At 34.6% G+C, this 26008-nt stretch overlaps 2 protein-coding genes across 3 annotated transcripts in view; both read left to right on the plus strand.

Moving 5' to 3' along the window:
* Positions 1-5534, plus strand: LOC111696960 (nucleoporin NUP53). 2 transcript variants are annotated; one of them, XM_023466779.1, is made up of 12 exons: positions 1-70; positions 387-522; positions 917-972; positions 2112-2193; positions 2532-2639; positions 3022-3082; positions 3495-3643; positions 4122-4177; positions 4242-4297; positions 4727-4812; positions 5041-5092; positions 5371-5534. In XM_023466779.1, exons 1-12 carry the CDS (start codon positions 28-30, stop codon positions 5446-5448), a joined length of 963 nt encoding a protein of 320 aa, XP_023322547.1. In that variant the 5' UTR covers positions 1-27; the 3' UTR covers positions 5449-5534. The 2 variants fall into 2 exon arrangements, with proteins under 2 accessions (XP_023322547.1, XP_023322548.1); XM_023466780.1 differs by having other exon boundaries at positions 3025-3082.
* The window catches only part of LOC111696983 (protein ELYS), a 26166-nt gene continuing 5691 nt past the window's right edge, over positions 5534-26008 (plus strand). The window contains exons 1-30 of the mRNA XM_023466831.1: positions 5534-5636; positions 6394-6473; positions 6680-6813; positions 8202-8341; positions 8739-8815; positions 9139-9245; positions 9933-10020; positions 10428-10469; positions 10547-10666; positions 10968-11047; positions 11388-11477; positions 11685-11756; positions 12091-12170; positions 13828-13964; positions 14597-14733; positions 14933-15140; positions 15511-15892; positions 16113-16220; positions 16650-16678; positions 17873-17959; positions 19549-19683; positions 21224-21292; positions 21933-22021; positions 22111-22189; positions 22683-22831; positions 23277-23345; positions 23818-24099; positions 24192-24307; positions 24865-24976; positions 25761-25884. Of these exons, the coding sequence (XP_023322599.1) occupies positions 5552-5636; positions 6394-6473; positions 6680-6813; positions 8202-8341; positions 8739-8815; positions 9139-9245; positions 9933-10020; positions 10428-10469; positions 10547-10666; positions 10968-11047; positions 11388-11477; positions 11685-11756; positions 12091-12170; positions 13828-13964; positions 14597-14733; positions 14933-15140; positions 15511-15892; positions 16113-16220; positions 16650-16678; positions 17873-17959; positions 19549-19683; positions 21224-21292; positions 21933-22021; positions 22111-22189; positions 22683-22831; positions 23277-23345; positions 23818-24099; positions 24192-24307; positions 24865-24976; positions 25761-25884 (3507 nt within the window). The 5' untranslated portion in view covers positions 5534-5551. The remainder of the gene's footprint in view (positions 5637-6393; positions 6474-6679; positions 6814-8201; positions 8342-8738; positions 8816-9138; positions 9246-9932; positions 10021-10427; positions 10470-10546; positions 10667-10967; positions 11048-11387; positions 11478-11684; positions 11757-12090; positions 12171-13827; positions 13965-14596; positions 14734-14932; positions 15141-15510; positions 15893-16112; positions 16221-16649; positions 16679-17872; positions 17960-19548; positions 19684-21223; positions 21293-21932; positions 22022-22110; positions 22190-22682; positions 22832-23276; positions 23346-23817; positions 24100-24191; positions 24308-24864; positions 24977-25760; positions 25885-26008) is intronic.

Consider the following 26008-nt stretch of genomic DNA (forward strand, 5'->3'; position numbering starts at 1 on the left):
ATTATTGTTTTATACTTTCAGAGAAAAATGGAACCGATGAACCTTGGGTCACCGGTCAGAGATTATTTAAGTAAGTTTTAGATTTTAAAACTGTTCAAAAATATTTGTTTGGGGAATAGGAGTACACAAGGAGACTAATTTTGACTGGATTATTGGTACTTGGAGACTTAGATGTACGTGACGATTGACGAAGGACATAAACTTACTTTAAGTAGAAAAACAAACATTAACTTCAAAGCTCTGAGGTCTTGATGAGTAGCGACTAGTAATAGAATAGTAGGTGAACTATCCATACAACAATTTCTTGCTTTAAAATAATTCAGACCTCTGGAAAAATGTATATCATGAGTGGGATTGAACCCTAACAAATTTAACCTTATCTCCAGGTTCTCCTTACCATTTTGGTTCTCCAGTATCTCCTGGTACTGGAGCTAGTTCTCAGGGTGGGGGAGCAGGTTATCTTCCTGGATATCTTATGGGAGATTCACACCAGATATCGCCAGCATCTCCTCTTATTAACAGGTGGGTTAGAATAAGCAATATGCATGTTAGTAATCATGTGATATTTTAAATCTACACTTTATGTGATATTAGAAATTAATTGTCCAGAAGCAATTCTGAGTTAAAACATTTTTCGAAGTGTTTTTTTAACACGAATTTCAATTGTCGAATTAAATGACATGAAACCTAAGATTGGTTGAATTCCTTGTGATTAAAGGTGAACTGAAAGAGATATAAATATGTTTGTCCAAGTCCCAGTTAATTTTATGGATGTTATCGATATTTCTGTTATCCTTATGACGCATAAAACTAAATAAAAGAGTATTTGGGTTGTTTACATTATATACAACGTATAAGAACAACACGATCACTAGTTTCTTCTATTTTTTTGAATTTGCTTGTTTTTATTCTGCAGGCAGCTGAATTCCCCTGGCAAACTGAACCGTTCCATGAGCAATATGTCGAATGCAGGTCAGACTCTATGGTAGGGGGGGGGGGGGGTGATATGACGGAGTATCAGACAAAGCAGTGCTTAGGATCCGCAAGATTTTGGCTTCCTGGATCCGGATCAAAAAAAATATGCGGATCCACGAATCCGGATCCAAGGCGCAAAATATTAATCAATAACTGCAAAAAAAAATTTACTCTGAAAACCCAAATCTGAACTATTGAAAAAAGAGAGATTATAATAATTTCCTGATTTCTGAATGGTTCGAATTCATTAAGTTTAGCATAAAAATAAACGAAAAAAATAAGACAAAAAATTTGAAAATTTTGCTTTGTTTATAAAATTCAGTAAATTTTAAAGAACCTGGATCCGGACCATTTTTTCCAGTGCGGATCCCGGATCCAGATTCGCATCAAAATTAATTGGATCCTAAGAACTGAGACAAAGAATACTTTCTACTGAAATTGAAAATTAGAATGTCGTCACGGGCACTTGCTTTATCTGTTTAATGTTTATACGATTACATACATTGCCGTTTGAAAAAAGTTCTTGATTATGCTTACAGATATCGAAGTAGACTATTAAAGAACCAACACTTTTTTTGGGACAACAAATATTTTTCTATTTAGGGTATGAAAGGGGTTTTATTAGGTAATGTTAAAAGGTTAGTGAAATGATATTAATATTAAAAAACGACATCAAATGGTGATCTTTTTGGTTTTTACTACGGTGGTAGGCGATTATGTCAATATAATGAAGAAGACAAGTTTTAATTGTTAACAAGATTTTTTTTTTATGTACAAGTTAAAAGTTATAAAAGAGAAGCTTCTTTAATTGGCAGCTTCTCTTTGTTCCATGTGTATCCATGCTGTTTAAAAGCTTGACATAAATTGAAATTGAAATCGAAAGTCGTCTTCATTATATTGATATAATTGCCTACCACCGTAGGTTACACTAAAAGGGAATTGAGTTATTAGTAATATTCAAACTTAAAAGACGTTAAATGATATTTCTAAGTAAAATATTCGAGTCACTTGAACGTCAGTTTGATTCCTTCTCCATGTGTGCTGTTTATCTACTCTGCGTTGTGATAGTGTAAACAGTCGCGGTTTAAATATTAAATACGATTAATATTACAACAACAACGGTAATGTTAATCCAGGAGGAGGGCTGACTAGTGTTCCAACCACACCTCTACCCTACCCATCAACCAGAGGTCCGGGGTTACTCAAGGAAAACCTTAAGTAAGTTAAACAACACAAGGTATACTTTTGTGTGTGATGGCTCTAATTACGCCGCTTGATCTCTATATCCACGATGGTAACTTAGAATTTGAGAAATTAGTGCTTGGTGACATTTTTCAATTATCTGGCGGGTTCCGACCACTGGATATCCAAGAATATTATATATAAGTTTCCAGACATCAAACTGTTTAATTTTTATGATGAGGGCTGAAAGAAACCCAACTTACTTCATGAATATTGTAACCATACAAACACGGTTATATTAATACTATGTTGTAAATTGTAAGCTTTTTTGTGTATTTAGATTTTTCGTGATTTTTTACAAATTCATTTTTCAGTCATAGTGGTCGTCTTCATTCCCGAGCAGATAAACCCGGAGGCCCCCCTACTACTAGTTTAATGGGCGGACTCACACCAAACTCAACCATCAACTCTCCATTCAATAGGTTAGTCAGGTTTACAACTCGTAATAGTTGGGAGTTTGCCTTTTTGAAGATACAAACTACATGAAAAAATATAAATAATTGATTTCCTTTTAACTTTCCTTTCTTTTGTGACTATTAAGACCATTCCGACTAAACTAATACTTGGTTGAAGTTGTGATTGGTGAAGTCAATAATATAAAAGCGTTTCTTTTGGATTGATTGATTGATTGATTTGACTTTACGGAGCATTTAAAAAAAAATATTTTTTTCTACGGCTGGGAACGCCAACCCCCGCTTCATTTTATTGTTGTTTTTGATAATAATGATAGTTATATGAAAATAACAATATTAATAGTAACAGCACTGATCTTAAAATATATTTACAAACATTTATATGTTTTAGTAGGTTTGATAATACTGGAGGATTTGATGGAACTCCATCAAGGACACAAGAAATTATACAGGTCAGGCATACAATGGATTAATTCATAAATATTAAATACGAATTCATTAGTCTGCAATAAAGAGTTTTTGTCATTGTCAATTTATTGTTACCATTGTTGATGTTGATGTTGATGTTGATGTTGATGTTGATGTTGATGTTGATGTTGATGTTGATGTTGATGTTGATGTTGATGTTGATGTTGAGGCTGAGAGGGGGCCCGAGTGCTGCTGGGTATTTTCATCCCTCTCTCAGATATTTTCATGGTATTGTAGCGGTGGGGATGGCGCAGGTAATATTTTTAGAAATTAATTTATCAAAAATCAATGATCTAAACATCATCCCTCACATAGTCAAGCAGGGTAAGCATAGTTTGATCCGTTCACCTAACTGATGAGCTTACCCCTGATGCTGATGCTAGCTTGTATGTATAGGGAGAGGAGACCTGTGACCCCCTGAGTTTATGGGTGACAGTATTCGGATTTCCTCCCTCTGCTGCCTCCTATATAATCTCCCAGCTATCCAACTGTGGAACCATCCTTCAGCATATACTGCCACCTAACGCTAACTGGATGCATATTAGGAAACATACTTAATGCTTAACTCGGAAAAAACTACGTTTTCAATTTTTTTTCTTTATTTCATTTTTGCGATGTTTATGTTATACAGTTTTAAAGTTAAAATTAAACCAATTGAGCCAGGTTTTATAACTGGCCAATTTCAAAGTTTGAAAAAATCTTCCAATTTAGGACCAAAATCTTCCAATTTAGGACCAAAATCTACCAATTTGGAAGAAAGTCTGAAACTTCATTTGGGAAAATTTACCAATTTAAGGAAAATTTGTCCATTTAGATCGAATCTGCCAGTTTGGATTAGACTTGACCAATTTGAATCTGAGAGGATAAACCAAATTTACGCTGACTTGAATTCTCACGATCTCTCTTCAAGCGAGAGCAGATCATTTGTGGGTTCTGATATCACAAATAATTGCGGAGTCCTTTACAGATTATATATTAATATAATCTTGAAACTTGGAGTTAAGTATTTGATTTGATCGTTAGGTTTCAAACAAGACTGCAAGCTAGGAAAGCGCTTGCTAAAAATGGATCCGTTCTTGGTGAGTGTTTTTTTACAAGTAAACTCATTTGAAGATATTTATGTTTTAAACAATTTTTTTTCAGGCGGAACAATAATGGTAGGCTTGGCTCCCTGCACGGACAATAGTGTTCTTGATCAGGGATATTTAATATTCATAACAAACCTTTTAGAAAAGATTTCACGGTTGCTTGGTGGATTGATTAGTTTTTTTTTCTTGGCTAATTAATTGATAAATTAATAAAATATTGATTGATCGATTGTATTACTGGTTAAATAATTTTATTTTAATTTGATTAACAATTGGTTCACTTATTTTTGTCTACTCTTTGATGGAAAGCCAGCTAATCCCTTTTTATGAAAGTCATGTTTTCTGGTCCTTATTTAATTGAGTGATTGATTGAATCCTTTATTGATTGATTTAGTTTGTAAAACTGTTGATAAATTGATTTATAAACTTATTGGATGAAAGTTTTCTCATTTTGGCATTTCTTTGATGGAATATATAACTCGACATACATTTTTAAGGGAATTGATTGATTGAATTAGTTTATGAATATTATATGTGCAGGGTAACCTGAATACTAGTGTACTAGACTCTAGTCTGGCAGGAACTGGAGTTGCAAACATATCCACCAACGGACTTGGAACACCTAGGAAATTACAAAAAATAATTCTAGTAACTTTGAAGCAACCATTAGGGGACCTAATACATAAATAATTTTAGTAACTTTCAAGCAATAAATAAATAAGTTTTTGTCAGCCAAGCTGTTAAGATCTTATTTAAATAGCTTCCAACGAATTCTCTAACCGATGTTATTAACGGTTGCGAAAATACATGAACGAACTCTGGGTTCAAAGATAAATTATATTTGTATTAATTAGAACTATCCGACCTTTGACTCAAGCCTTCAAGGAAGCACAAACAGAAAACAAGGTGAGACAATTCCACATCCTATAATTTCTGAAAACTAAGAGATCTTGTCCTGGTAATGTAGTAAATATTTTGAGGACAACTACTTTGTTAGGGACAATTTCTGCCTTTTTAATATCATTGAACCGTGTTATTAAATTTTCTTAATTTTGGGGATATCGAATAAACCAATTCCATAAAATTATAAACTTTAGGAGCCCAAATGTTATAAAAGTTTACTTGCCAAAAAATTGGGCTTTACAAGATCATTTTACGTAGATATCATCAATCTATCTATCTAGGTTGTACCCGGAACGAATACCCCTACTAGAAGCAATGGGATTGTGGGAAAAGCTATGGAGTACATATTTGGCTGGTAGATAAAAACTGATAAATCTAGGAACTAATTCAAACTGTTTTTATCCAGCAACCAAACATGTTTTACATATTTTTACATATTTCAGAATTAAAATGAACTGAAAAATGTCGCAACTTCTAACCCTGGAGCAGACCAGTAAACTTATCAAGTTTCCTAAAGCTGTTTCATATCATTTAGGACATTCTACAGGTATAATTAATTAGTTTCTTACATAGCACATGCCTTAAGCGGACTAACCAGACTACCTCAGGCGTGAGGAAAACACGTGTCATTAGGGGGAGTGCTGATGGGTGGGATTGCCTGCGGCCAGGAACAACCCCAGCGATTCTCTTTAAATAAATAAATAAATAAATATATATACTTGGGAATACTTGCAGATTTGTGATCATGGTTCTAGATAAAAGCATAAAGATGACGTCCTTTTGTATCTGGGCTTGTACTTTATTCTAGCTATTCTTGTACTTTATTCTAGCTATTCTTGTACTTTATTCTAGCTATTCTTGTACTTTATTCTAGCTATTCTTGTACTTTATTCTAGCTATTCTTGTACTTTATTCTAGCTATTCTTGTACTTTATTCATATAAAGACTTGAAAGTTTTTATATTTTCTGGGTAATTTGTTCCATCTCTCAGCTACTCTGTTGGTGAAGAAATTTCTTCTAGCATCATTCACTAAGGACAAATTTACCTCTCCCAGCAGCATTTTTTCTTGAAACATTATTTCCCCCCCCCCCCCTTCTCAAAACTAATTTTTCTCCCAGTATGATGGAAATGTTTTTTTTCTCTCGCTGAATTAAGGAACGAGAAGATGGATAAAACTAATATTTCATTTTTTTTCAAAATCTTTAAAAATCATTCCCTGGGATAATTAGACAAAATATTAATGCCCTTCTCCCTCACCATCGTATACAAAATTTACGTTAATAAAGTTTCTCTTTGATTTCAGGTTTTGAAAGCAATGATTTTGACGGGAGCGCAGATTTGGGGATCACCTCATTGGATGGGAGTATTGCAGCAATTGCAAAGGTTTGATTTCTTAGAAACATTTAGATTATTTTACAAAATTTTTTGAATTGTATAAAATTATTTTTAACAAATTTTCTTGAACATTTGTACTTTGCTAGAAATTAATTACCGTAGACTAAACCACCTTGCACAGAGGTGTAATGCTGTTTTCATAAAATTATTTGGACGCGTGTATTTGCTTAATCATTATTTATATATTTTGTTAGGGCTGCAACCTTGATGTTTTGAATCTGGAAACTAATGAGAGGTTGGCTGCTTGGACCTTTACATCACAATCTGGAGATCAGGAGCCCGAGGTTTCCAGTCTTCTAGTTGTAGCAGAAGATAAACCGACCTCCAGGTAAACTAGGTTTCCAGCCTCCTCCTTGTATCAGAGGATAAACTAACCTCCAGGTAATCCAGGTTTCTAGCCTCCTCCTTGTATCGGAGGATAAACTAACCTCCAGGTAAACTAGGTTTCCAGCCTCCTCCTTGTATCGGAGGATAAACTTGCCTCCAGGTAAACCAGGTTTCCAGCCTCCTCCTTGTATCAGAGGATAAACTAACCTCCAGGTAAACTAGTTTTCCAGCCTCCTCCTTGTATCGGAGGATAAACTAACCTCCAGTTAAACCATGTTTACAGCCTCCTCCTTGTATCAGAGGATAAATTAACCTCCAGGTAAACTAGGTTTCCAGCCTCCTCCTTGTATCGGAGGATAAACTAACCTCCAGGTAAACTAGGTTTCTAGCCTCCTCCTTGTATCGGAGGATAAACTAACCTCCAGGTAAACCAGGTTTCCAGCCTCCTCCTTGTATCAGAGGATAAACAAACCTCCAGGTAAACTAGGTTTCCAGCCTCCTCCTTGTATCGGAGGATAAACTAACCTCCAGGTAAACTAGGTTTCCAGCCTCCTCCTTGTATCGGAGGATAAACTAACCTCCAGGTAAAGTAGGTTTCCAGCCTCGTCCTTGTATCGGAGGATAAACTAACCTCCAGGTAAAGTAGGTTTCCAGCCTCCTCCTTGTATCGGAGGATAAAATAACCTCCAGGTAAACTAGGTTTCAAGCCTCCTCCTTGTATTGCAGAATAAACTAACCTCCAGGTAAACTAGGTTTCCAGCCTCCTCCTTGTATCGGAGAATAAACTAATCTCCAGGTAAACTAGGTTTCCAGCTTGTATCGGAGAATAAACTAATCTCCAGGTAAACTAAGATTCCAGCCTCCTTGTAGCGGAGAAGTAGTTGAACTAGGTACTATATAGAGAAGTAGTTAAACTAGGCACTTTATGGAGAATTTGTAGAACTAAGTACTATATGGAGTAGAAGTTGAACTAGATACTATATTGAGAAGTAGTTAAACTAAGTACTATATGGAGGAGTAGTTAAACTATGTACTATTTGGATAATTAGTTTTACCTTGGTACTTTATGGAGAAGTAGTTGAATTCAGGTTCTATATGAGAAGTAGTTGAACTTGGTACTATATGGAGAAGTAGTTGAACTAGGTACTGCATTGAAAAGTAGTTGAACTAGGTACTATATGGAGAAGTAGTTGAACTAGATACTGCATTGAGAAGTAGTGAGAACTAGATACTATATGGAGAAGTAGTAGAATCAGGTACTATATGGAGAAGTAGTTGAACTAGGCACTATTTGGAGAAGTAGTTGAACTAGTTACGAATAATGGAACCATTTCTTGATAAATTTTCCATGGTTTTTTCTCATGTTTTAAAAATATATTTTTATTTTAGATCTAGTCTTGTTCTTGTCGGAATAAACTCTGGTGCTGACGGGGGACAACTCTGTTTGTTTGATATTCCTCAATCTAAACCTATTCGATGTATCTCTCTTCCTTTCCCGGTCACAAGTCTTGCTCTTGTATCCTCAGTTGGTAAATAGATTGGGTATTTTTTACATTGGGAAGTTAATCTTTTAACAAATTCTTACCTGATTTTTTAAAACTTTTTTTTGGATTTATTAAGATCGCTTTTTCTGTTCCTGAAATTTTCTATGTTAACACTTAAATTTGCCGGAGCAAAATTTCTCCCTCTATCATAAAAATAAAAAAGTTTTTTTTTTATATCGGTAATTTTAATATAAGTTGAATAATATAAATAGACAGATTTGCAAAAGTGTTATGATGGAGTAGATTAATAATGAATTTAAATTGGCAAGCTTTTTCCTTCTTTTTAATTTCATATATTTCTCCCCCCCCCCCCAGCCTTGGAATGAGTTTTCAAGAAAATAACTGATATCTTATACCCCTGAAGACTATCCTTGTGATGTAGGGGGCCCGAGTGCTGCTGGGTATTTTCATCCCTCTCTCAGATATTTTCATGGTATTGTAGCGGTGGGGATGGCGCAGGTAATATTTTTAGAAATTAATTTATCAAAAATCAATGATCTAAACATCATCCCTCACATAGTCAAGCAGGAAGAGCCAAGTTTGATCCGTTCACCTAACTGATGAGCTTACCCCTAATTTTGAAGAAATAATTGTGGTTAATTATTTTATTATAATTTTTTAATAAAAGCACATTGTTTGAGTTGTTCAAATTTTTAAAAGAATTATTTATTATTTTGATTTTAATTTAGCTCGGGCAATGTCGAGTTTCTAAAATCAAATGAACTACAGCCAAGTTCGCTAATTTTAACAAAAAATTTTTTTACATGTCTTTGCGTTTTTAGGGTCATTTATATCTACTGGATCTAGCACTGGACGAAAATGTAACCTCGACAGATTTATCGCCTGCTGGGGTCGTCTTCATAGATCCTCTGTCTAGAGATTTAGCCAGGTAGAAATATTAATCTCTAGACGGGGTCGTCTTCATAGATCCTCTGTCTAGAGATTTAGCTAGGTAAAACTATTTATCTCTAGCAGGGGTCGTCTTCATAGATCCGTTCTAGAGATTTAGTCAGGTAGAACTGTTTATCTCTAGTAGGGGTCTTCTTCATTGATCCTTTCTAGAGATTTAGTCAGGTAGAACTATTTATCTCTAACAGGGGGTCGTCTTTATAGATCCTCTGTCTAGAGATTTATTTATGTAGAACTATTTATCTCTAACAGGGGTCGTCTTCATAGATCCTCTGTCTAGAGATCTAGCCAGGTAGAACTATTTATCTCTAACAGGGGTCGTCTTCATAGATCCTCTGTCTAGAGATTTAGCCAGGTAAAACTATTTATCTCTAACAGGGGTCGTCTTCATAGGTCCTCTGTCTAGAGATTTAGCCAGGTATTACTATTAGCTCTAGCAGGGGTCGTCTACATAGATCCTCAGTCTAGAGATTTAGCCAGGTATTACTATTAGCTCTAGCAGGGGTCGTCTACATAGATCCTCAGTCTAGAGATTTAGCCAGGTATTACTATTATCTCTAGCAGGGGGCTTCTTCTTAGATCCTTTGTCTAAAGATTTAGCTAGGTAGACCTTTAAATGCGATTTCTTATGTTTTTAGGATAGAACTAAGTTTTTATTTTTATTTAGGCATAGACGTGACGCCGTGTCTCGTCAGAATCATGTTGCTCTTGATCTTACTTGTGATATTAGAGGTCAAGTCTTTATATGGGAGCAGGTCAGTTAAAAATAATATCTTGTTCGTCTACTAATATCTTGATAATATCCAGATAGAAATGAAAAAGCATTTTGTTATTGTAATATGCAAGGGCCTTTTCTTTTTTATCATTTCCTGGGGGTATATATCTTGAAAAATGATTTTCGAAGCTCGCGGGGAGGGGGGGGGAGGGATTGAAAATTTGGCATCTAAAGTTTAGTTTTTCTCAACCTTTTTTAAAACTTATTACAAAAAAGCTCATTTATTTTCCCTAATTCAGAGAATTAAAAAAAAAATTTCTTGCCCGATTTAATATTTGTATCTGGATAAAAAAGCCTGAAATACGGGGTAAAGATAATATCTACGCCTTGCAAGGACACTGCAGTAAACTTCTGATATTCTGGTGAGGTTAAAAGTTGAAAATTCAGGTGTCCTCTGGATCTTTCTCCAGTCCATCTTCAAGGAAAGAAGTGAGTAGAAGTAGAACATATATTTTTTCTTGTTCTACAATAATTTGTGACAAGGTTTCAAGTTTAAACCTGTTCAGATTCAGTTCTCCGTGGACGATGTGAAGATCACCTCCCTGCACTACTCCGGGTTTAACGCATCCCTTGCCGTCGGGTTCAATCTTGGCACTTGGAGACTTATTTCATTACAAACGTTACAGGTGCTTCAGATGTTTAGTGATTGATCGTAGTCAATATGAAGTGATAAATCTATTATGTGATTAATTGATTTTCTGATGGATTAGTTGAGTTTGCTTTTTTTGGCTGGTTAGTTGATCCATTAAATGATTGCTAATTAATTTGATTTGACTAATGAATTGGTTGATGTTGCTTGGATAAGAAGATTTTTGCTTCATTCAGTAAAAGATTGAACTACTTATTTTGTTTGTTTTGGTGGTTGATTGATCGATTGGTTTTCTTTCAATCGCTGACTAATGGACTAATGGATGTTGTAATTTTTAGATTGATCACAGTAGTGTTTATGTAAGAAGTGATAAACCAGTCACGCAAATTTCATTCCAAGAACCAGAAAATGATCCAAGGTATCAATGTTCAAATAATTCCAAATTTCATTTATTATATTTTAAGAATTAATATTATATCATATCTGTTTGGTTCCATAGTAGTAAACCTATCGTGTAAGAATTCCCATTATTACACGGTTCAGAAGGAACAATTTTAATATTGTTTACTTCCAAGCGTTTAAGAATGCTTATTCTTACACTGTAGGTGCAGAATTTTCATCATATTCTTTCAGCCGATACAAATGATAATTTTTTGTACTTGGAATAAATATTAAATAACCATATTTTTTGAAAATTTTAACAACTTGATAATTTGATAATGAGAGGAAAAGCAATGCATACAAAGAAATTATTTCAGGAACTATGTATATTACTGGATTGTCCGAAGTGAACAAGAAGATGACACGGATAGTTTAGCAGTAGCTACCCTTTACAGTTTAACCTACAGGTATAGTTTTCTAACGTCGCACATCTTATAAAACAAAGTGGCCATTGTTATTGTCAAGTCAGAGACGACATGGGTGAAGTGCTTTTGGGCAGTCACCAAGCCGAATATCCTGATTCTCTAGATGATGAATTGGGCCTTTAAAAGTAGTTTAATTACCCCTCCCTTAAAATTTACACTTAATATTTCCCACTGGTTTGTATAATCCAGGAATAAACAGCTTGAGTTTGTCGGTGATGAAGAGCTACCTCTCTACACAGACCTGGAGAGCTTAGTTATCAGGTATAAAAACTGTTGTTAAATCAACTATGAAGTAATGGAAAGAAGGAGGCCGGGTCGAGGAGTAGGGTTCTGGTAGTGTTTGCACTATCAGCAGGAGCATAAGGAGCATAATAGATAGATAGATAGTTGGACGAGGCTGGAATGGTTGGTTGTTTAAGTTAAGCCTTATTTGTCGACACCAAACATAGATTGTTAGTTTTCTTTAGAAAGGAATACCTTCATAAGTATTTTTGTTCTTCAGTTCATGCTATCTCAAACAAAAATTTGCGATCGATTTTAACTTATTTCAGCAAGGTTTTTATTCATTGGAGCTAAGATAGATTTTATTATCAAGGTTCGAGCATATACTAGGAGGGGAGGATGAACCGAATTGTAGTTGGTGTATTGGAATGTATACCCTCGAATTACGTCCAGGTATTTAGTTCAGAATATTTTTTTTAACTAGAAAAGGGAATGTCATTGTATTTTCAAGTAACCCTTCATTTAAAGAAGGATATTCCGGATTCACAACGGAACCCTTACAACTTATATCTAATCAATAAATAAGATATCTTCGTTTTTCTAGCCTGATAATTCAATCAATTGTTTATGAGACAATGCATATTGCACATTACAGAGCAACCACAATTGAAAATAATCAATTTTTAAAGAAAATATCCTTGATATTTCACGTATTCTGATCAGATAAAGCTTTCCAAGTGTACATGTGAATCGGACTAGCGACTAAATGAATGGAAAGTCATATTGGAAATTATATCTAAAGTCTCTTCAAACCAAACAACAATTAGATTGAGATTTAATTAAATATATATAGACTTATATGGCTCAGTAACATTTTGCCTAGTACAAGTTCGCCTAGTACACTTTCGCCTAGTTCAAGTTCGCCTAGATAACATTTTGCCTAGACAACATTTCGCCTAGATAACATTTTGCCTAGATAACATTTTGCCTAGACAACATTTCGCCTAGATAACATTTTGCCTAGATAACATTTTGCCTAGATAACATTAGAGAGTAATTTTCGCCTAGATTAACATTCTTCAAATTAACCAGCTTTTGGAACAAAAAAATACGCAATTTTTACCGTAAAAATTTCACAATTTTTTTTGTAGTTTGAATCATTCAGTTTTCTACTGATATTGATGTCGACATGACGTCCTTAATTCAGGCAGGGAAAACCAAACGAGACGGACCAGCCATAATTGATTATCATCATTTCCAGCGAGCTAGTGCCCTTTAAGAAAAAATTTGTAAACATTATTATAATACATTTTTTTTGCTTTTAATTGAATTTCTTGAGAAAAAAGAGGAACTTTATAAATTTTAGTGAATTTATTTAGGCGAAAATTACCTTCTAATGTTATCTAGGCAAAATGTTATCTAGGCGAAATGCTGTCTATGCAAACTGTGTTTAGGCAAAATGTTATCTAGGCAAAAAGTTAGTAGGCGAACATGTACTAGGCGAAAGTGTACTAGGCGAACTTGTACTAGGCAAAATGTTACTGAGCCACTTATATGTCTTTAGAAAACCCCTCTCCTCTTGGGGGGGGGGGGGGGGGGGGATAGGTATGGGAACGTTTCTGATGTTTTGCTATTTAAAAACCTCAAAAATTTATTTTTCATTAAAATATATACCACTGAAGAATCAAACCTAAATATTTGTTTAAGGCAAATAGATTATCAAGTAAAATAGGTGGCAACAGAGAAATTAACCAATTATACACAACGTCACAAGTGTCAAGTATAACAAGGAAAGCGAAATTGTCTGACATTAGTTGATTAATAAAAAAGTGTAAAAACAGAGACTAAAGAACACATTAAATTGCACTTATTTTACCGTAAGAACAGCACTTTATTCTAAAATTATCACTATTTTTGATAACTTTGTCGAACAAAAAAACTGAATTGACACTTGTGACGACAGAATACAACTGTACTGAGAGTGTACAAATTCTACGTTGCCATCTATTGTACTTAACAATCTATTTGGTTGAAGGTACTCGAGCAATGATACTAGTGAGACGGACCATAGTAAAGATTACGGACTAAATGTTATAATATTTGGTTTAAGGATACTCGAGCAATGATACTAGTGAGACGGACCATAGTAAAGATTACGGACTAAATGTTATAATCTGGAAAGCAGGAACTAAACCCTCTACTGCTGCTACATATCTAGGCGTCTTTGATATAAATGCCTGGTATCAGGTTGGTTCATTTGATTTTTTTTAAAAAGGAAAAATATTAAATAATTTTAAACAACGCAAAATTGTTTAAGTCTTAAATAAAACACGGTTTGTGCTGGCATCATGTTTATTTTTATAATTTTCCTTGATAATACATTTTTAGAATTATCAGCCAAAACTGATTTTTTCAATAAGGAGTGATAAAAATTGCATTCTCAATTAAATGTTGTGAACTAGTCAAAAGTTGGATAAATTTCATTTGGAAATCAGAACTGGGAACTTTTGAATGGCGGATATCTGGATTTATGCTTGATCCACTCTTTTTCTGAATCTCCAGATTAAATAATGCTTGTTCTCCTCTTGTTATTAATCTCCAGATTAATTAACCGATCGGGAATAAGGATATCCCATTCTAAAGTTTTCAGCTCAGAACTCAAATTAGCATTTTGATATTCTGAACAAAATAGATATAATTTTAATAGCGGTGAATTGTAATTTTACGTGTTTATTTATTAATATTTACAACAATAACTATTGACGTTAGATTAAAAAATTATTTATTTAACCTCAATAGATTTTTTTTAATGGAGTAAATCTTAAGTTTTGCAAGATTAAAATTTCAAAAATGTATATTTATTTAATTGTTTTTTTTAGGCCCAGATGCCTGCTAGTTTCAGTGTAGATGAATCCGATGAACTGTGCAGTTACTTTAGTCATAGTCTTCTTGAAGACCCGTTCGGTACTTCAGGGGGTATACTGGACGTTACAGTTTTCAGGGATACAGTTACTAGGTAATCATTCAACCTTTCGGCCTAGATGGGTTTTTAGGAAATGGGAGAAAATGTTCGTATCTCTCTGTTTTGTAAATTTTGTGTTGTATTTGATTTAAAATCCAATATTCAGGTTTTATTTCTTCAAGGTTTAACTCATTCGTATCCAGAAAATTTTTTTTGCAACGGATTTTTAAAGTTAAAAAAAAATATTTGTCAGGTTCAATGGTTCTGGTCCGGTTCTTGAACAGCATTGTTACCCAAGCAGTCTCAAGTTTGATCTAGTAGTGGTGACCAGGGACGGGTTCCTCACCGCTAGTCATCTTGGTATACAGAGACGAGTTCTCAACGAGCTAGCGTGCCGGCCATCCTCCCTTGTACAACCTAGTCAGCTGTATCAGATCTGTCTAATGGCAGGGCTAGCACAGGTTTGTCAGCTCTGAACAAAAAAAAGGAATACAATTTAGCCCTAGACTGAACTCATTTGTTTCTTCATTCTTAAATATGCTAATTCTTAAATCTTTGCATTTGAAGCCTGATGATGTAAATTCCAAACTTTGACTTTGGTTCTATCCTAATACATAGTTTTATATAAAAAAACTTGAGTTTGAGGTAAATGATCAGTTTTTTTGTTTTTAAGTGTAAAATGCGTTTAAAAAAAATTGCTTGTCAGTTTTGTAAAAGTAGAATCTAGCTTTTTCCTAACACAAGTATCTCCTAAATGGATTTATTTTAATAATAAAGCTGGTCTCTTAGAATCTATATCTACATTGGTTGCAATAATATGGCTTTATTCAGGGAAACATGATGGAACCGTCTCTTCTTACACAACGAGAACTCCTCCTTAACATCGCCCTGGAGTACAACATGGTTGGATTAATTGTTGGTGCTGTGCGGGCCTGGTCGGATGGTAAATATTCCAAGGCTGGATGTACACTCAAGTTTATGCTGGACTGGGCCTGGAAAAGGGTTGCAGCGATCAAGGAAAAACTGGATTTTTCCACATTGCCTCTGTTTGATCTGAGTATAGTTGAAGCGGACGAGGGGAGTAAGCAGCTGCTAAGCAAGCTGTCAGGACAGCTGGCACATCTGGTTAGTATATTGTCAGCTGTCGGAGCAGCTTCCGGGATTGTTACTCAGATTGGGTTGGAACAGTTGGAGTGCAGACAAAATGTTACTGGTAATATTTAATTACATATTTCATTTTATCTAGTTAAAGAATTTATTTGATATCCTCCTGAATATTTAGATCAAATATTTAGCTTTTATTGTTTATTTTCCTTCTCTTTGCAAAATAGGATCAATATTCTCTGTTCGTTATTAGAAAACAATACATCCTAATGTATCAAATTTAACATCTTAAACCTTCCCTATAATTTATTTATGTTTTTCTTTTATAGGTCTGGTTCTGTTGTACACACAAGCTGTCACCTGGTTTGTTAACATGGGTCTTCTTCCTGAACAACCGGAAGGAAGATCAAATCCATATCCGGTTCAATTTCTAATAGGTAAGTCTTACCTATAACTTTCGGATATCTCTTACAGATGGCATTAGATTAATTTTTTAGAAACCTTATGAGGGAGATAAGGGGTCCCTGCTGAGTATGTAATATGATTCAGCCCATTCGGAGGAGCGACGGATTCATTGTCTTAACGGTTTAAAAACGACTTGCTTCTTTAGTACTGATATGGAGTCTGGCCGGCTCCCGTTTTTGGGGTCTTGTGGGTTGTTTTCAGACTGTGAAACAGAGTCCTGGGTTCTATGCGGGTGGCTTATTATCATTTAGAAAAAAATGTTTAAGTTCAAATTTGAAGGGTGTGAAAGGAAGTTTAGATATCCTGTTCAGCAAGACAAACCCTGTAATTTGGAAAGCAATATTATTTAGATTTTTTTAAAGACTTATCTGTTCAAAATAATTATCATCATTTATATAAAGGCAATAACTCATCTAAACAGCTTCAATTTGTAATGTTTAAGAATAAGTTATTAACTATTTGTTTGATTAAATTTTATAATGTTAGACTTTTCTGTGTATGAGGATTGAATTAATGATTAATAATAACCTAATTTGAATAACCTGAAGAAATTAAAAGCACGTTAAATGCCTTTTTATTCCCGATATGGTGTCGTAAAAAAAGGAATTTAACATTAGTTCAGATTGTCAATAGTCCAATGGATATAGCATCTCCGACATTGAATGAATTAAATGTCGTCCTCTATCTCACAACATATTGGTACGAGGAATTTGCTATATCCACAGTGTGATATAGCAAACGATCAATATTTCAAACTCTACATTTTGTGAGATCATAAAATCTAAATTTAAATATCAAATGTTCAAACTCTCAGGTTGCAAAATGATTGGGCTTAGACTATTTTAGTTTGTGGCAAGGACTCAATTCTTTTCTCTTTCATGTTGACAAAATAAGGAATTGCACATTATTGCATTTTTTAAGTTTCTTATTGGTCTATTCGGCAACCTGATGCCAGAGGTTGAGTTTCTTTTTAATCATCAATTCAGTTTTTTTCTTCACTTTGTGTCTCACAATTTTGAGTCAGAGACATAAAGTAATGAATCTTTTGAAGTTGACCATATTTTGGGATAGACAATAGCATTCTGACTGAACTTGTAAGCACATTTAAAGGCGTAAACCTTCGCATTTTAGGAGGTATTAGAGACCCATAAAAGTTGCTCCTATTATATTATTATTATATTATATTTAATATTATTTATTTATATTATCAGTTTCTTAACTAATTTATCAAATTCTTTATTATTTTGTGACTTTCACAACACAATTATTGGTCGACGATCGCAATGCACTGAATGTACTGCGATCGTTTATTGTGAACTTTATACATACTCATAGAATTCATGAATTATATTTTATATGAGTAAAAAGTTAATTTTCCTCTCTTCTTTTTTTGTGGGGGAGGGCCGAGGTTGGGATGAGATATTAAGAATCTATTTATTGCTAGTTGTTTTCTTTAAAAAATAATTACATGTTTTTTATCACACGAGTTTTCTCCCTTTTGTGGTTTTTTTTGAGAGGACTCGGCCTTTATTTCCATAGAAAAGTTTATTATTATTATTATTATTATGATTTTTATCATTATTATCTCTGACTGCGTGTTTTGAGTATTGTTGGTTGTGTATAGAAGAGTGGCGGAGCTGGTGATTATCCTCCTCCCAACCTACACGCTTTACTCTCTATCTTCCTCTCAGATACTCCAGCACCAGCCAAGGAACATTATTAAATCCTCATCATACATCTTGTCTTCTTATGGGACTCTTCACGGGGTTTGAAACAAGATTGCTCGTTCGGCAATTATTAGAATTCTGTTTGATTAATATTACTGAAACACATAATCAAGCGTTTCTTAATGAAAAGTTTTATTCGAATTAATTCTAATTGTTGCAGTTTCCTCGCGGTAAAATATGAATTGTTAAAAACTCTGATCATTTTTAAAGATTTTTTAAATTATATAGTTGGTGGAAGGTTGAACCAGATTAGATAGTTCGACATTCTATGATGTCCACATCAGTACTAAAACAAAACCATATCAAATACAACAGAATTATTTTAAGGAAAAAAATGTATACGATTTATAACAATTTTTTTACAGATTTGGGAGACACTGGTCAACTGATAAAGTTAAAAAGTATAGGGTTTTGAATCGGTAAATCGGTGAATCGGTGAATCGGTGAATCGGTGAATCGGTGAATCGGTGAATCGGTGAATCGGTGAATCGGTGAATCGGTGAATCGGTGAATCGGTGAATCGGTGAATCGGTGAATCGGTGAATCGGTGAATCGGTGAATCGGTGAATCGGTGAATCGGTGAATCGGTGAATCGGTGAATCGGTGAATCGGTGAATCGGTGAATCGGTGAATCGGTGAATCGGTGAATCGGTGAATCGGTGAATCGGTGAATCGGTGAATCGGTGAATCGGTGAATCGGTGAATCGGTGAATCGGTGAATCGGTGAATCGGTGAATCGGTGAATCGGTGAATCGGTGAATCGGTGAATCGGTGAATCGGTGAATCGGTGAATCGGTGAATCGGTGAATCGGTGAATCGGTGAATCGGTGAATCGGTGAATCGGTGAATCGGTGAATCGGTGAATCGGTGAATCGGTGAATCGGTGAATCGGTGAATCGGTGAATCGGTGAATCGGTGAATCGGTGAATCGGTGAATCGGTGAATCGGTGAATCGGTGAATCGGTGAATCGGTGAATCGGTGAATCGGTGAATCGGTGAATCGGTGAATCGGTGAATCGGTGAATCGGTGAATCGGTGAATCGGTGAATCGGTGAATCGGTGAATCGGTGAATCGGTGAATCGGTGAATCGGTGAATCGGTGAATCGGTGAATCGGTGAATCGGTGAATCGGTGAATCGGTGAATCGGTGAATCGGTGAATCGGTGAATCGGTGAATCGGTGAATCGGTGAATCGGTGAATCGGTGAATCGGTGAATCGGTGAATCGGTGAATCGGTGAATCGGTGAATCGGTGAATCGGTGAATCGGTGAATCGGTGAATCGGTGAATCGGTGAATCGGTGAATCGGTGAATCGGTGAATCGGTGAATCGGTGAATCGGTGAATCGGTGAATCGGTGAATCGGTGAATCGGTGAATCGGTGAATCGGTGAATCGGTGAATCGGTGAATCGGTGAATCGGTGAATCGGTGAATCGGTGAATCGGTGAATCGGTGAATCGGTGAANGATTCTAGGGGGGGGTATTTACCCCCAGGATTCTAGGGGGGGGGTAAATAACCCCAATAACCCCCCTTATATCCGCCACTGAAGGATTTAACAATAAAATATATACAGTTGAGATTGGTCCAGTATTTGTTCCTGGATTTAGCTCAGATACTGGATCCACAGCTGTGGTCTGATCTTGTAGATAATCTGATCAAGTTCCCATCTGCATTCAGTCTACCTCCTTCAATCATTAAATTAACTCAGGTTTATTTTTAGTATTTTTTTAAGGCTAATTTTCTTAGCCTGAGCCAGGGAGTAAGGAATAGAAGGGAGATATAACTGACGCGGTTCCCCCTACCATATGATTATACATGCTTTGCAGACGGTACTTCATTTGTATATGAAATATTCAGAATAGGTTATTGTATACGCAGTAAATGTACATCAGACAAATATTTCTTATACAAATAGAGTACCCGTCTGCAAAGCATGTATAATCATTGTTTAGGATCCGGATCCGTTCGGATCCGTATCACAAGGTCGGATCCGGATCCGGATCCGTATCAGGAAACGTTGATATGGATCCGGGTAGCGCCAAAAATTAACCAAAACCATGGAATAAATAAATCAAAATGGTTCGTAAATGTATTATTTACATGACGAAAATTTTTCAAAATTATCTTTAATAATTTAATGTTTACATTTATATAATAGTAATGACGACATTTTTAACTTAAGGATTACTATAGTTTATAAATTATAACCTTGCATAACATTTAATAGGGAAAATCCGATTCACAGAATCAAAAGTTACCTCGGATCCGGATCCATCATCACGTATGCGGATCCGAAACACTGTAATCATGGTAGAGTTATATCTCCTTTCTATTCCTTACTCCCTGGCCTGCGCCTGAAAAGGCTGGGGGGCCCTTTTTTGTTTTGTTCTAGAACTCATTTTTGAAATTTATTGAGTAGAATAAGTAATTTAGAGGATCCTTTGCAAACATTTATTTAATATGCATAGGAGGATAGTTTATGGGACGGTCGAAAATACGGTCGCTGTAAAAAAAATTCAAGCCTCACATAAAATTTTTTTGAGAAGCCCTGGAAAAACGCAAATAAAAACATGTTTCATAAACAAAATTTCAGACAAATTTTAATTTTAGTTTTATATTAATAACTAAACTTTTAGTCCATAAAGACAAATTTCTACGTTGAACTAAAATTGTAGAAAGACTTCTGAAAGATTCTCAATTAAAATTAGATCTAGGTTGTTTGTTTGGTGGAATCTAAAACAATCCCAAAACCTCATGATTTTATTTGATTTGACGTATATATTATTTATAAAGTATACAGATAAAGTAATAAATATAAATGGAAATGGAATATTCAACTGGATTAATGTTAAACTGGATTAAATAACTTAACAACTTGGTCAACTAGATTAATATTTAAACTGGATTAAACAATTTGACAGAAACGGTAAAACTCGCTAGGGAAATACCCAGCATCCAAACTTAATAAACCGTGTGGCAATCCTTGGATGTTAGGTATTCTAAAGTTGAGCATGGCTCAAATTTGGTCTTGTGGAATGAGGATAAGACGCATATTTTACCGTTTAAACAGAAGGCCGGGCTGAAAAACCAGGAATGGAGAGGATTTGAAAATCCGATCCACTACTGGAGCCTTTGGCCATCCCTACAACTTACGGTTTAATTTGATTTGATACCTATTAATTTGATAAATAATAATGATAGTGATAATTATACCCGTGTGATATATTATTTATAAATTGTGTGTCTAGGCATTCTGGTTACTAGATCATGAAGATTGGGAGGAATCTGTTTCCATGATGCTTGATCCACTCCTACAGGTAATATTAAACATTTCTGCCACTATTAAACATTTCAATTAAAAACTTTTCAATTGTTATTCCCTTCAACAAACAACAACCCGAGACCGAATTTAAAGAATTTGAGCCGCGGCTTAATTTAAAAGCCTCGGTACAAATATGGTTGGTTCCACTTAAAATTGTATTTATTTTTTTTATAAGATTTAATCCGGCACTCAATTGAAACCGGTTTTTGGCAAATTTAAGCCGCGGCTCAAATTAGTTAAATTCGGACACCGGTTTTCTTTTGTGGTCCAACGGATTACCTTAACTCTTAACAATGCTGAGAAACAACATAAAACCGATGAGAGATCGCGAAAATACGATTATGCTAATATTAACGGATTACGGATCAAATCTTTTCAAATTAAAGTTCTGGTTTGGATATCAAGATCAGGCGTTGTCGTTGTAGATCAACTCTATCTCAGGCCTCAGGACATTTTAGTTTGATTGATTTGACTAATAAAGTATTGTTAGAATCGATTATTATATTTTTAAAAAATAATTATTTTGCTTCAAATATAGTTTTTGATATTTTTTGAAATGATAACCTTTTTTATTTTAAATGATTTGGTTACTAACAAATGTATTGAAAGGTACATTAAACTGTTATTTTTTTAAGGAGGACGACCTCTCTCCAGAGCACCACAGGGCCATTCTGACCGCTCTACTCGCGCAGGGTCAATTTGCATTAGCTCTTAAATATTCCAGGTCAAAATTCATTAGAAAAAGAACCATCACAAAAAGAGTGAGGTAAAAGTGGAATTTTTTCCTATTTTTTTTAATGAAATCACTTTTAGGATACGTCGTCCCCCTGTACTATCAGAACTAGATGTTCAACTACAAATCAGTGTTCTTCTGCAGAACGGAGCAATTCAGGTTAAATCAATTCTTTAACAAATATTAATATTTCAGGCAATTTGCACTTAAAAAAATTCGCGCCGTTTCTTAACTCCTCCTCTTGTACATCAATAAGGATTTAAAGGAAGCTAATAAGAACAACATCAAAATATTGGAAAAATTTAATTTTAGAAGGAAAAGTAAAAAAACACTAATGCGTTAAAAACCAGAATTTAAGATTTTCCGACCCTTTAGAGACTTTAGAACAATAAACATGTAAATATGTTTTAAAGTAGTATGTTTCTGTATATATATATTTTCAATGTTTAATGTTTAAGGATAAGGGTTATACATATATTACATTATATATTATTATTATTATCGTGCTTTAAAATTTACTAAAAATGAATGCAGTCAAACATCAAAACTTCATTGAACCCTATATTCTGTTTGTATGAGTTAAAAGCAATCCCTACATTTCATGATTTGAGTTTATTTCGAAATAAATGTAAATAACTGGAATATGATTTAGGAAGCGTATACGTTCCAGAGATCTCGCCAGGGTTCTCAGGGTCGCCCTGAGCTTCTCCAGCAGTTCTATCAGAAGGCGGAGCAGCTTAATAAACTAGATTCAGTTCTTAAACTCTCATTGTCAGTTCAAGAGGAGGAACAGTTAGTCAGGTTAGCTCCACTGAAGTTCTTTAACTCATTATCAGTAGAGGTGGAGAAACAGTAATACAGGTTAGCTCCATTGTAGTTCTTAAACTTATTATCAGTAGAGATGGAGGAACAGTTAGTCAGGTTAGCTCCACTGTAGTATTTAAACTCATTATCAGTAGAGGTGTAGGAACAGTTAGTTATTTTAGCTCCACTGTAGTATTTAAACTCATTATCAGTAGAGGTGGAGGAACAGTTAGTCAGGTTAGCTCCACTGTAGTTCTTTAACTATTAATAGGCCAATTGTATATATTGTAGACTGCTGATGTTGTTAAAGAAGCTGTATTAATATAGATAATTTGAATTGTTATGTTTTGCAAACAAAGTAAAATAATCTTCAATTTTGGCTCCACTTTAAAAAAAAGATCGAGGGAAAACAGTGATCCTGAGGTTCATGATTTTTCTTTAGGTTTCTGCAGGAAAGTAAGAAACCCCATAGCAAGGAAGCACTGCTTATGTATTATCTACAGAGATCCAGGTAGACAATATTTAATTTATGTTTCATTTATTTCTTCTTTTTTAGTAAATTCAGTTATTTGATTTTTACTTGTTTTAATTTGATTTAATATCAATAATATCAGAAATAAATATAGCTATATCATACTGGACTTATGAAGCGAAATGCACTAGTCCAGGCGCTGTTTGTGTGCAGTGGGGAGGTGACTTCTGTCACTGGCCTAGACCTCGATGTCTCGATCACACTAGACTTATGTCACAATCGGATATACATTAATTTCCATCCTTTGGTGGTTATTTTTGATGGGGTCTCGGCCTTGATTTCCACGGAATGATGGTTGATCTTTTATTTATTTATTTATTTATGTATTATCTACAGAGATCCAGGTAGACAATATTTAATTTATGTTTCATTTATTTCTTCTTTTTTAGTAAATTCAGTTATTTGATTTTTACTTGTTTTAATTTGATTTAAATTGAATTGATTTGATCAGGTACACCGATGCCATGCAGTTGAATGAGAAGCTGAAGAATATTGGCGGAGGTCCGAAGGCTGCTGCAAGAGAGGCTATCATGGATAGATACAGCAGCATCCTCCCCAGCCTTGCTAAGGGATACAAGACCCTGGTTACTAAGACAGATGTTCCAAGGTCCAGACCTGAACCTGTTCAAGTTGTACCGAATAACATGAACATGAGCCTGATGAGCCGAGCTAGGAATATTGAGGACTCTTTGGGAACTCCGAAACATAATCTTCCATCCCAAACTCCTTTCAGGTTTAGAGAAAAAAATAAAAGTCGTATTTTAATTCTTAATTTTTAACGCAAAAAACATTTTTAGAAGAAAACATTAGTGGAAATATTTATAGGAATCGTGGAGGACGAAGAGTAGGTATTGGATTATTAGGAGAAAGGACGGATCCAGTGAAAAGAAAACTATCTGAGTATCCAACCCTCTCATACCCAACCTCAGACAGTACCATAGGTAAATTATATACTTTTCAATCTTGAAGTCGGGATTCATTTTTAAAGTTTCTATCATCCGTTTCTACTTATTCATCTTTCTAATTTTATGTTAAAAATAAATGTTTTGTTGGTAGTTTTTACAAATTCTCTCAAGATTTAATCATATTTCCACAGATTGAAGTAATCAGTTAACCAACCAAAATTAAAGTTATTTACCAGGAATTAAGATTCGCTATCTCTCAATTAGGTCAGCGCCATGAATTCAGAATTAAATCAGAAAATTCAAAAAAATAAAACCAGGCCCCTTTTCAATTTTTGTTCACTGTTCATTGTTCACTAAGTAATTTATCAGTTTTTTAGGAAAAAGGAAAGCGTAATGTCGTAGACCTTTGATATTTTATGCTATAGATTTTGCAAGAACATGTAGTCATAGATTGAAATGTAAAAGATTTCTACCAACAGGTTGGAAATATAAAAGGATTAGAAAATTCGATTTTGAGCCGCATTATTAGCTCTTTAAAATCTAGTTTTGCTGTCATATTAAATATCTCCATTATAAAGATTGTATGTGTTAAGAAGAATGTGAGACTACAAGGAATGATCTAATATCTCCTCCCAGCAAGAGAACCAGGATGTCAGATATCTCATCTTTAACAATGTCCACCAAAACACAGAGGAGACTCTCAAGGTATATTTAATGATAGGGTATTTGGAATTTTAAACATCGTAAGTAAAAGAAATATTTTTTTGGAATGCCATCGATAATATTCAGAAGTTACTTTTTAGATTTTATACTCGAGTTATTTTTCTATCTGGTATATTGACTACTAGTTATTTTTCTATCTGGAATATTGACCACTAGTTATTTTTCTATCCAGAATATTGACTACTAGTTTGTTATTTTTCTGTCTTGAATATTGACCACTTTCATGCTTATTACTCATGATTCTAAAAAACTGATATTTAGATAATTGTTCACATCAAACTTCCCATGAAAATCCTTGTAAATCGAAATGTTGAAAATAGAAATCCATGAATCCTATACTCGATTAAAATAATTCATATAATCCTATTTCTTCTGTGTCAACATCAAACCTAGGATGATCATTTTAGGCATCTTTACTTGACAAGTCTATTGGTGAATTTTTTGGGGGTTTTATCTTGCCTGGTTCGTCAGATCCATAACCTACCAGATTCTTAATTCAATATAGAACTGGGATGTATATGTATTGCAGTAACCCGTCCATAGGCTGATGATGAAGGACTCTTCTAAAGCCACCTACGAAAGTAGAACCTAATCATTTCAAAATAAAAATAGAAAAATGGAATTTATCAATTGTAATATTTGTCCACTCATTAAAGGGCTTGTTATCGCTGACTTGGGTAAAATATACGATTTAAATGAATAAAATTGAGGTTGAAGTAACATTTTCACCCACCATCTTCAAAAATCTTTGTAATATGACTCATAGGTTTATGACTGCGGATGCATTGACTATCCTGGAAACTCCTGTGATAGTTAAGAGAAGTATGAGAAGAACTGGAACTCCTGAGGACATTAGACGAGATGCACATACTCCTCAATCCATACTCAAGGTAGGAGTCTGCATATAATAGGAGGGGGGGAGGTGAGAATAGGAACTTCTGAGAACTGTGGACTAGATACATATTACATACACTCCTAAGTAGGAGTTAGTATATATTGGAGAGGGGGGGGGGT

This window comes from Eurytemora carolleeae, unplaced genomic scaffold, assembly GCF_000591075.1.
Source record: "Eurytemora carolleeae unplaced genomic scaffold, Eaff_2.0 scaffold35, whole genome shotgun sequence".
In the NCBI taxonomy this organism is placed as follows: domain Eukaryota; kingdom Metazoa; phylum Arthropoda; class Copepoda; order Calanoida; family Temoridae; genus Eurytemora; species Eurytemora carolleeae.

Excerpts from the sequence above, each read along its gene's own strand:
- LOC111696960 (XM_023466779.1), top strand. The coding sequence starts at position 28 with ATGGAACCGATGAACCTTGGGTCACCGGTCAGAGATTATTTAA. Across the intron at positions 2,194-2,531 it reads TTACTCAAGGAAAACCTTAA|TCATAGTGGTCGTCTTCATT; the intron begins GTAAGTTAAACA and ends TTCATTTTTCAG. Across the intron at positions 4,178-4,241 it reads TAAAAATGGATCCGTTCTTG|GCGGAACAATAATGGTAGGC; the intron begins GTGAGTGTTTTT and ends ATTTTTTTTCAG.